The 12,247-nt window shown below is 37.5% G+C and overlaps 1 protein-coding gene across 1 annotated transcript in view; it reads left to right on the top strand.

Moving 5' to 3' along the window:
* Positions 1 to 12,247, top strand: part of CDC20B (cell division cycle 20B) — a 44,371-nt gene that overhangs the window by 20,607 nt on the left and 11,517 nt on the right. Inside the window, exons 4-8 of the mRNA XM_019743105.3 lie at positions 2,291 to 2,421; positions 5,167 to 5,260; positions 9,825 to 9,941; positions 10,569 to 10,765; positions 11,856 to 11,950. Coding sequence (XP_019598664.3) covers positions 2,291 to 2,421; positions 5,167 to 5,260; positions 9,825 to 9,941; positions 10,569 to 10,765; positions 11,856 to 11,950 — 634 coding nt within the window. The remainder of the gene's footprint in view (positions 1 to 2,290; positions 2,422 to 5,166; positions 5,261 to 9,824; positions 9,942 to 10,568; positions 10,766 to 11,855; positions 11,951 to 12,247) is intronic.

The raw sequence follows: 12,247 nt of genomic DNA, 5'->3' as shown, positions 1-12,247 counted from the left end.
TTCCTCTGAGTAAGAAGTTTCTATGGTGTGTGTATGGGGAATCAAACAAAAACAAAAGAAAGTACATTGTATTTTAAATACATTTCTGAGATTTGCATTAGCAAATGACTACCTTTAAAAAGATTGTAATTATGTAGGAATATGTGTATATATATGTATTAGTAGTCGTGTTTTGCAAAGTATAGAGTTTTAATGACTGGTAAGATTTCTGGTCTACAGCAGTCAGGAAAAGATATATCAGTAATACAGTAATCAGGTATGAAAAAGGAGAAGAAGAAAATGAGAGGAAAAGAAAGTAAATAAAAAGAAAGAGAAGAAGTGGGTGTGTGTATGGGGGGCGGGGGGGGGGAGAGAGAGAGAGAGAGAGAGAGAGAGAGAGAGAGAGAGAGAAGAAAAGGGCAGAAAAGATGAGAGTGAGGCAGTTTGGTGGGCAGGGATCCAGCATCAATCTGTTGAACCCTGAAGCACAAGCTCTCTTTCTAAAATAATATAATTCTAATTTGGGCACAACCTTTTTTGTTCCCATCCTTCAGAAACAAAACTTGCCACCTGTCATTTAGTGATTTAATTTCTCTTCTCACCTTTAAAAATCCTAGACAACAAAATTAATTGTTTTATCAACATGTTTAAGACAAATGTTAACAGCAGTGCCAATTCTTTTCTCAATGACAATAAACACAACGAGGCATTGTAGTCCTGCAGATTGAAAGGCAGCCCAAGTCATTCTTGAACCAATGAAATTTCCGTGTAACGCTGAGTATCAATACTGAAAGTAGCTGGTTGAAGCAGAAGGAGATACACAGTTGTAAGAAAGATCATTGTTATGGCTATCATCTGAAAGAAATCTTTTGTGTCACATTATAATTGAGGGATGGTTTCTATGCTGATTGTTTTAGAGAAATTACTGGCTAAAATTAGGGTCTCCCTTTTCCTTTCTAGGCCCTAAATTAATTTATTATTTTAAGAAAGACATTGCATGAGAAATTCAGAATTCTAAGAGACAAGTTGTCAGTCAAAAGGATTTTACAAGAAACTCTATTTTATTTTCTAGTAAGCTAATACTGCGTATTAATCAGATCTATTGATTTCTCTGTGCTTTGCTGGTGGGGTTTCCTTTTGTTTCACAAGACTGATCACTGAAGATCCTGTCATCCTAAAAGGGATGTATACAAAGAGCTTCATTTGTAGTCTTGCTCTGTAGACAAAACCCAAGAGGTTCCTGCTTGTCAGCCTGGTGGACCCGACCTCTCTGTTGATAACTGGGGTGATTATCTTGTCATCATCCAATTGCAAGTTTTTCTTTCTCATTTGAAGTTCTGAGAGCTGGCTTCTCCTCTATGCTTATCTATGCAAATAGCATATCAAAACAAGCATGCAAATGTCTTAGGACAAAGAACAAGATCTAAAACTTTGCAGAATGTTTTCTGTTTTCAATCCCCCCTTCTGCTGTGATGTAAACTATATTTCTTAGATTTGGGGTTGCCCAGGACTCAAGGTGCTGGATTCTAGAAACATTATCAGTGACAATTTATCAAACCCAAGTGAAGAAGGGATTGCCACATGGCAAAAGGTCAAGATTTTCCAATGGTCCCTTGGCTCCTCTGCTGAACAAATGATAATGGCAGGTAATTAGTTTTAGAGGACAACTCGACAAGATTTTCAGTGCAGTTAAAAGTCTGGTCAAGGGCTTTCTCAATCCTGAGAAGAGAATAGCTAGGAATAATAATGATGCAAATAACATTCACTCTTCTATTGTTTTAATTTAGGAAGTATTTTACTGATGTCATCGCAAACTACTCTTACAACACCTTTTTGCAATACGAAGACGGAGAGGCAAAGTGTTTTTGCGCTTGATCATGTCGTGAATGTCAACGATTGGCAAAGCAGGGTCCCATAGGGATTTCCTGGCAGAATGATCATAGCCTGGGATAACCAGACACCCTTTGCTCCATCAATTTAAACTATTGAACTGTTTGCATTCATTCTTCAAATGTACAAATATGTTCTTTCCATACAGAGATAAAGCATTTTGGCTGCTGCTGCAGTTGGCATGTCCTCTTGGCTGTAGAGGCCACGGAGGCAGTGTTCACTTATGAACCTGGTATTCTGGATGAGATCCTGTATGGTCCCTCCCTCCCTCATCCTCTCTTTCTGGTTCAGGGTTTTGGAGAGACAAGGGCCTGTGTCTTCACATTCTGTTCTACTGTGAAAGATGCCGTGGGTTGACCTCTAGTCAAAGTGATTATCTTGTTTTAAAAACCAAATTCAAAGCTAAATGTTTTTCTTGCAGGATCCTACAAAGAATTACTGAAGACTCCCATCAAAGGAAATCTTGAAACAAATAGCTCGACTCTCCATTTTTCCCAGGCACCTCATGCACTGGACGGAGGCCGGAAGGAAGACATTGCCTCAAAAAGCCAGGTAGGTAAGGAGAGAAAACTGGAAGATCTCACATCTTGACAAGCTCAGACAACTGAATCCCAAATGTGAGGAAAGAGCTGGCTTAGCTGCTCTTACAAGTCAATATGAAAGTGATGGGTTCCTGATAGAAAAAATGAGTGAGTGAAGCACATGAATAGAAGCACTTTGTAAATAAATAAAATGTCTGAAAAACACACAGGAAGTGTTTAGTTAATATCAATCAAAAGGTGAAAACGAGAATAACCATAAAAAAGGTAAAGGTTAAAAATATGATACAATTATACATACTATGATATGCTTCCTATCAGTCAAAAGATCTCTTGTGCAATCATTTCCAGCTATTTAGTGACTTGGGCTGTCCTTTGGGGTTTCACAGGAGAAGTTCAATTCTTCCTCTATAAGATGGTCTTTTGTATGTTTCCCTTAATTCTTTGTTGCTGTTGTTTTTTGTTTCTTGACTAAGTTAATTTAGTTCTTTCAAGTATCTTATTTATTATGGTTTTAAAATCTTTGGAGTCTGCCCTGAATCCTTGGGGCACATTAACTGTCAGTACATGTTTTTAAGTTTATCCAATCCAGTGAAGAGCTTCTAAAGGAATCAGTGTTTCATTTAGAAAGCTTTATGCTAGAAACTCATAAATTCTTGATTTAGGCAAAATTACTCTTTTAATATGCTGCTGTGCTTGGCATATACGATCTTGCTAGAGGAACTATAAAAATTGTGAATGTGAAATTTAATTATTTGAACTCATATGCAATTGAAAGTAAATGTATTAGAGCAGGTGTTTTGCTGAATGCTTTCTTGTTGGGTAAGGGTTTGGGGGTGCAGATGGCAAGGGAGTTAGTTCTACTGAGGTAATTAGGGGCGCAGTTGACCTCATACCCTGGCCAGGTTTTGAGCACCACTGTCCTTTCCACACTCTACTGCTGATCGGAGTTTCTACTGCCTTGACTTCAGGACTCCCTTTTCCTTCCTCTTATGCTGTCTGGTAACTAGTGGCAGCAAAGTTGGTGGCTGTCTGTCAGGTCACAATGGTACCATCCATATAGCAATTGTTATCCAGCCAGAACATCATCCCAGTGTCACTAAGGAACCTGGGCAGGGGATAATGGAAACTGTTTTACTACTTTTTATGTAGAATATTAGTTGTCATGACTAGTTGGGAGTCAAACAGCATCAAGAGTGGTGCAGATACAAAATGAGATCTTTCACCTTAACAATAAACATGTCTTTGTGTGATCGTCAGAGATCACTGAAGGGTGATTCCGCAGGGACGGCCGGCATAGCTGTGGAGATGGTCAGAATTCTCATATCCAATCAACTCTAGGCCAAGTTACTTATTAAAGTGATAAGTAGACCTCACTTAGGGAAGAGCCTCCCGGGTACATCAGGCAGAAGTACACTGTGTTTGGGTAGTACCTTGGTCAGTTTTGGGGTAATTATGGGATTCTGAAGAAGTGCATCTGTGGAGTTATGTTGAGCTATTATTGGCTAGTGGGCCATTTTTAGAAATGTTATTTTATACCAGTGGTTCTCAACTAGGAGTAATTTTGCTCCCCAGGGGACATTTGACAATCTTTGTAAACATTTTTGATTAGCACAGCCCAGAGAGAGGGCATCTAGGAGACAGAGGCTAGGGATGCTGCTAAACATCCTATAATGCACAGAAGAGCCCCACAATAACAAATTATTTGCCACTAACGGCCAATAGCGCTGAGATTGGGAAACCCTGCTTTATTCTTAATTGTACTTTGAATACCTAAAATCCATGATTGATTGACTGGCAATGCCTATTATGTGACATAATATCTGGGAAAAAACCCAAAATATCAAAATGATGCCTGTCGGAGAGACTTCTGTCTGAATTATGGTGATCCAGTGATTGTTATACACATAAGATTGAATATATTATTGTGAAGAAGTAAAAAATGAATTTTCTCTGCTTCAACTATTCACCGTTATGGTTGTAGAAAATTCCAATGAGTATTTTTCTTTACCCTTATTACTAATTTTCCTATCTAATTTTGATCAAAGTTGGATGTAAGAATGTCAAAAGTGTTTTTTATATAGTAGCCCAAAGGGATAGATATCAGATATTTGTGCTCATGGAAATTCAGCCAAGTTACTTAAGATCCTTTTGACTTGATGTTCCTATTTCTAATGCGTTAAGGTGATAATGGAAAGGGACCTTTAAATGATTAGTTCAATCCCTATGTTTTTATAGATGAGGAAAACTGAGGCACAGAGAAGAATCTCAGTAACAGATGCGGAACATCTCTGGGTTGAATCTGACAGGCATCCCACAAAAGAAATCTTTCTTTTGAAAAGTAGCCTTACTAATGCTCCACTTTATTATTTTGGGGAGGTCTTTTAATTTTATAAAGTACTAGAAATATCGTGACATTTCAGTTCTTGCAGGCTTTGATGATATCACTGGCCTATGGTTGATTTGTAGGCTAAAAAGATTTTTAGGCTAGAAGAATGAAAGAGGATTTTATTCTAGCTGAGTAATACCTGTCCTATGGAGTTATTGGGGGAGATTAGAAATAATACATATATGTAAAATGCTCAGCACTGTGTTGGTTACACAGTGGTTAATTAGTAACAGCAATTATTGTGTGTTGGTTTGGTAATGTGGAATCTTTGAACTTCCTAGTGAATTATCAGTTTTAACTCTGTCACGAATCACTCTGAGATGTACATGAATGTTTCTAAAGAAGTATGCTCTTTGTGTTTCTTTTCAGAAATGCCTAAACGAGCTATTTTCAACCCAGAAGGTGGCTCAGCAGGTTAATGGGAAAATGCAGCTCTGTGAGCAATCCCAGTGTGTTTGGAAAGGTATTGGCCAAAGATTTTCTGTTTGCCCTTCTTTCCTACCCTCCTCTCTCCCTACATCCTTCATTTCTTCCTTATCTTAAAATGTATCACTAATTATGTTATTAGACTAAATAACATAATTGTAAAATTTAGATAATTCTTGTAATCCTCTGCCTTAACCAATCCCCACTTCCAAGTCCCATTTTCTAGAGGCAACCACCCTTAGCTCTTCTAGCTATTCCCCCAGCCTTTACATCTATTTTCTGAATAATATTTGTAAACTGCTGTTTCTTGCAATTTTAGATTTTTATCATGACGTTCTAGCATAGTACATAAGAACTTAGTTTTCCTGATTCATTCACTTCCTTTGGTCTACTTACATCACACTGTGGAAAACTAATATTAGTCGTCACTGTTAACATGATATTACTATACAACTATTATTCACTGCCAAGCCAACTAGTGTACCATAACTATGCCTCTTTTCTAGTGTAACTTTTTGTTTTTCCTGGAATTACAAGTTGCTTTATATTTTCATTTACTAGATATCTATGCAACTATGATTGTTTCCCCGAAATGCTCCTATGTTTTGTTCCCAGCTATCAATTACATTTTCCATGCACCCACCCACATCAGGTCCAGTTTTCCTGGGTCACCTCCAGCCAGAGCCTGCTGATCTGTTGGCCCATTGCACATTTATAATTCTGGGACTTCTCTTCTTCCATGCTAGACCCACTATTTCCTGGAAGTTATGTTGTGATATTTCTCAGTTTGCTGATCTAAAAAGGTCCTTATTCTAATCTTACATTTGATTCATAGTTTGACTGGCTCTAAATTCTAGTTTTACTCAGAATTTTGAAGGTATTGCTTCTATCATCTATCTATCTTTTAATATCTACCAATCATCTATCTATCACATTTTTTAGAGGAGTTTGGGTTCATAGCAAAATTGAGGGGAAACTACAGAGAATTCTCATACATCTCCTGCCCCAACACATGCACAGCCTCCCCCACTGTCAACATCCCACACCAGCTACAATCGATGTTCCTATATTGATATATCATTATTACCCCAAATCCATAGTTTACATTAGAATTCCGTCTTGGTGTTGTACATTCTATGGATTTTGACAAATGTATAATGACATGTATCCACCATTATTCTTTCACTGCTCTAAAAATCCTTTGTACTTCACCTATTTATTCCTCCTTCCTCCTCTAACCCCTGGCAAACTTCTCAATCTCTCCATAGTTTTGTTTTTTCTAGAATGTAATATCGTTGGACTCATATAGCATGTAACGTTTGCAGGTTGGCTTCTTTCACTTAGTAATATGTATTTAAGTTTCCTCCATGCATGTCTTTTCATGGCTTGATAGCTCATTTCTTTTTAGCACTGAATAACATTCCATTATCTGGTTGTACCACAGTTTATCCATTCATCTATTCAAGGACATCTTTATTGCTTCTATGTTTTGGCAATTATGAATAAAGATACTATAAACATTTGTGTGCAGGTTTTTGTGTGGGCATAAGTTTTCAATGCATTAGGGTAAATACCAAGAAGTGCAATTGCTGGATTATATGATAAGAGCATATTTAGTTTTGTATGAAACCACCAAAATGTCTTCCAAAGTGGCTGTACTGTTTTGCATTCCCACCAGCAATGTGTGGGAATTCCTGTTGTTCCACGTCTTTGTCAGCATTTGGTGGTGTTAGTGTTTTGGATTTTGGCCATTCTAATTGATGTGTAGTGATGTCTCATTGTTTTAACTTGCAATTCCCTAATGACATATGATGTTGAGCATCTTTTCATATGCTTATTTGCCTGCTGTATATCATCTTTGGTGAATTGTCTAGATATTTAGCCTATTTTTAATCAGGTTGTTTGTTTATTCATTGTTCAGTTTTAAGAGTTTTTTGTATATTTTAGATAACAGTCCTTTATCACATATGTCTTCTGCAAATGCTTTTCCCAGTCTGTGGCTTATTTTCTCATTCTCTTGACATTGTGTTTTGCAGAGCTGATGTTTCTAATTTTAATGAAGTCTAGGTTATCAGTTATTTTTTTCATGGGTTGTGCCTGTGGTGTCCTATCTAAAAAGTTATTGCCAAACGTGAGGTCATGTAGATATTTCTCCTATGTTATTTTTTAGGAGTTTTATAGTTTTGTGTTTTACTTCTAGTCCATGATCCATTTTGAGTTAATTTTTGAGAAGTGTATAAGCTCTGTGTCTAGATTCATTTGTTTTTATATGTGGATGTCTAGTTGTTCCAGCACCACTTGTTGAAAAGACCAAATTTTCTCCATTGCTTTGCCTTTGTTCCTTTGTCAAAGATTGGTTGATTATATTTGTGGGTCTATTTCTGGGCTCTTTATTCTGTTCCATTGATCTATTTGTCTATTCTTTTGCCAATACCACAGTGTCTTGATAACTATAGCTTTTTAATTTTAATTTATTATTATTATTAGTTTCAGGTGTACAAAACAATGTAATAGTTAGACATTTATACCCCGCACAAAGTGATAACCTTCTTCCCCGAATCTCCTACCCCTCTGATATTGCATCCAGTTGTTACATTTCCACTGTCTCTATTCTTTATGCTGTACTCTACTTCTTGTGTGTGTATATATATATATATATATATATATATATATATATATATATATATATATATGTCATGCAGGGGATCCTGCTGACTACGCCATGTGTCATGCGGGACAGCCTGTGGGGTCTCTGGTCCCGCTCCCCACATAAGAACATAGGATATAGTGAGGCCAAAAAGGAACACCCACGGAGCCATAGGTAGGGGAGTCATACCACTATACTCTCGCTGGCAGCTGGGTTGGAGACACAGGAAGTAGGAGCCACACTGTGTGCAACTTGCTGTCCACTTCTCTGCAATCTGCAACCCGCACTCCGCTGTGCTAACTGCAATCCGCGCTTGCTAGCCCAGCCACCATCTTCTTGCTAGCCCCCATTTTCTTGCTAGCGTAGCCACAGCAGTTATATTAGTGGCCAATGGCTCACTGGTTACAGCTGATGGCCAACTAGCCACAGCTGATGGCCTTCCAATCACAGTTGATGGCCATTTACTACCTGAGCCAGCACCTTTCTATGTGAGGCCGAGAGCCTGGAAACTGGTTTCTGGGGCTCTGTCCATATATATATATATTTATAGTTGACATTAATTATTATTCAGCTTCAGCTTCAGGTGTACAGTGCAGTAATCAGGCATCTGCACCATCCCTGAAGTGGTCCCCCTAATAAGACATAACTATAGTTTTCAGTAAGTCTTAAAGTCAGATAGTGTTAGTCCTTCAACTTGGTTTTTCTCCTTTAATATTGTGTTGACTATTCTGGGACTTCCCCCCCACATATAAACTTTAGAATCAGTTTGTCAGTATCCACAAAATTACTTGCTAGGATTACATTGAAGCTACAAATCAAGTTGGAAAGAACTGATATCTTAATAATATTGAATCTTCTTATCATGCACATGGAATATCTCTCAATTTATTTAGGTTTTCTTTGATTTCTTTAACTAGAGTTTTGTAGTTTTCTTTATACAGATATCGTACATGTTTTATTAGATTTATACCAAAATATTTCATTTTGGGGGGTATTAATGAGAACTTTTAAGATCTACCCTCTTAGCAAGCTTTAAATATGCAATACAGTGTTATTAACTATAGTCACATGCTGCATATTACATTCTTATGACCTTTTAATTTTATAACTGGAGGTTTGTACTTGATTTTTAAAAAACCTTTATTAACAGTGCTTGATAATTTCTTGTAACCTTGCAGTTCTGCCCACAACTGCAGGTTTTCATAGCTAACACTGAGGCTATGAACAATAACCTGGCTTCTTGGTATAACACTGTGAAGGTCTCATGCTTCTATCAGAAGCCATGTGGTCATAGAGACCACAATAACCTGGGTGGGCTCAGTTCCTGTTGAACATGACGTTCTCCGTTTGATCGTAAGCCAAGTGGTCGGAGAGATGAAAAGATAGTGGCCTGTGGTTTAGACTTAGTGGAGTCTTTGATGAGCATTAAAACTGAGCACAAGATATGATCCTGACCGCAGGTAGTCCTAGATAAAACTAGCCAGACATAACCCTATGTGCTCTGGTACAGAAACAGTGAGAAAAAGAGCCAAAGTCAATGAATCAACAAATATTTATTGACAAAGACTCAGAGGAGGGCTTAGGTCTGCCAGGTAATTGTTGATGTGATAGACATAGGGATATACAAAATTTTCTTTGGTTTTAAAATCTCAAGTGACAGTATACATACGATTGTTCAAAGCATGATATAGTGTCCCTGTGTGCGCCCCACAAGATCTGTCATTACATTTAGATCTAGCATGCATATGCTTTTATTAGACAATGCCATTGAATATTTTTTAAAAAAATATTTAAATTAAGTCCTTTTTGTTTTCTTTCCTCCCCCTGCAATTTGTAATTCATTTTTACCATGATGACCACTTTTTTTTTCACTTCCTTGTTTCTTATTACCTTCAAGTATGAATATGATGTTTCCAGGATCATAGAGATGTATAGAACTGTTTGTTTCTGGTAGGCTGCAGAGATGGAGTCGGAGATGAATCCTTCCATGTTAAAAGGTTCAGTGATATAAACTATTCTATCCTCCAACCAGAGGTGAAGATTCATCTTACTGGTCTTCGAAATGACTACTGTAAGTTATTGTTTATATCATGAATTGAAAAGTTGAAATGACAAAATATATCCTGTGCTATGGCATAAACTTGAAATTTGATTCTGTGAGAACCAGATGGGCCTTTGCCTCGTGTCCAAATGGTGTAGCATCCAAATATGGCTAATATAGTTTGCTTTTCCTTGTGCAGTGCTCATGTTCAGGAATGGGTGTTGGTGGTGTTGGTAGGGCACACAAAAATATACATTTTGTGTTACTGTATTAGAATTAACTGTACAAATGGTGGCCTATTCTTATGCATATATTTTAAACATGAACAAAGCCGATCCGTCAAATCGCCCTGTTGGGTCTTATGTGTCTACTTGTGATCTAGTTGGGAAGCCAGGACTAATCCACATGGAACTGCTACCAACATGCCAATGTAGAATATAAATAATGAGTTGTGGGGTACAGTGAGCTTTAAGGCCTGTAAGTAGTTCAGTGATCTTTGGAGTTTTCCAGGACATTTTCAGTTTTGAACTTCTAATGATCTGCTTGGATCCATGATTCTGTTTTCCAACTGACCTCTACCTATAAATAATGTTGTTTATTTGAAAATGTTTTTACTTGGCTATCTAATCACCCTAATTTGAAATTCATTTTTTATAGATCTGAATATCCTAGACTGGAATTCTCAAGATCTTGTTGCTGTAGCCCTGGGATCTTCTGTATACATCTGGAATGGGGAAAACCACAATGGGGTTGAAAATATAGACTTAAGTCTCACTAGTAACTATGTATCTTCTGTGTCCTGGATAAAAGAGGGGAGCTGCCTGGCAGTTGGCACCAGCGAAGGAGAAGTACAAGTACTGGACAGCTGTTTCTTTCTCATAATGTGCTCTGTGTAATTGTTAGATAACTAAGATCGACTTTTAATCACAGGTTGATATAAAATAAAGAAACTGGATTAGTTGTGGTACTTGAAGCTATGGGGAATAAGAGGCTATATCACTCTGGTTCTTTTCTTCATGACATTTAATAAGGACACAGGGATACTCTGCTTAGTTTTTCCAAGCAATCTTTCTGTCATTTTTTTTCTTTCATTTTTTCCCATTTTTAAAGTCTTTTCTCTCAAACTAAAGTTGGGCTCGTAGAATTCCCAGTTTTAGGACATTGAAGAGAAGAAGATAACCTCCCATTCTCCTTTCTCACCTCGAGCCATGACCGGAAGTAGAGTTATTTAAAATGAGTGAATTTTTTTCTGATAGGCTCTCTGAATTGGGGATTTACCAAGTTTCCATCAATCTATTTAATTTCTCATGCACGTTATTACTATTGCTTATTAGCAATAATAGAAACAATATTGCTCACACGTTTGATGGTTTTGGAGGGCCACAGATGGCTCTTACTGCTTTCACACCTTTGCAGTGATACTGGATATTATGAAGGCTATGCCATGATTTCTTCTTATACCAAAATTCTCATTCTTCATGTGGGTCAGAATATCATTTGTAGCTGGCAGGAAAGAAGTTTCTTAGCAGTAAAGAAAATTCCTGTCTCTAGGAAGTGTCTAGACACCCAAATTTTATTTGTTGGTAATGGTAGGTGCATTTCCAGGTTTGGAATTCCCACAAATTAGAAGGAACTAGTCATGTGATAGTGATTCTCAACCCTTGGCTACCCATTGAATTCACCCAGTGAACTTTACAATAAATGCCATATGCTCAGGCTCTACTCCTACCATTGAATCACAATTGATAGCATCCATAGCACTCTTCCTAGGTGATGCTAATATGCAGACAACATTGAGAACTGCTGACTAGGGTTGAAAGGTGTTGAGCTTTCACTTAGTACAAAAACTGGCTCTATCAACATTAATTGACTATCAGGCCCCTGAGAAGATAGTGGGCTGTGAAAATGTCAATGCTATATAACTCTGCTTGTTCGTTTTTTCAGTTATGGGATGTGGTAACTAAAAAGCAGCTGAGAAATATGCTTGGTCATTTGTCAGTAGTTGCGGCTCTGAGCTGGAATCACTGTATACTCAGCAGGTAAGAGGCATCTTATTGGAAACAATTATATTTGTATCCCCAATTGATTATGGAGGCTGAGTGAATAGAACTATAAAATTTAAAACCAAAGCCAAACCAAAATAAAATTGAACAGGACATTACTTAGTATCAGATACGATCCTACCCTCTCAGGTGTTCAAGTCTTCTGGTGATGTAAGTGGTCCAGTGGCCACACTTACCGTGGTGGCTACGTGCATACATCATGTGCTAGACCTGGAATTTGAGGTTCATGCTTCACTAAATTGCTCAGATAAAATGTGTAACTCCATTTAAGTA

This window comes from Rhinolophus sinicus, chromosome 3 (assembly GCF_057876585.1).
Source record: "Rhinolophus sinicus isolate RSI-liver-muscle chromosome 3, RSI-T2T, whole genome shotgun sequence".
NCBI classification, from domain to species: domain Eukaryota; kingdom Metazoa; phylum Chordata; class Mammalia; order Chiroptera; family Rhinolophidae; genus Rhinolophus; species Rhinolophus sinicus.
The sequence above is the reverse complement of the archived record's forward strand: the minus strand, read 5'-3'. Positions and strand labels throughout refer to the sequence as shown.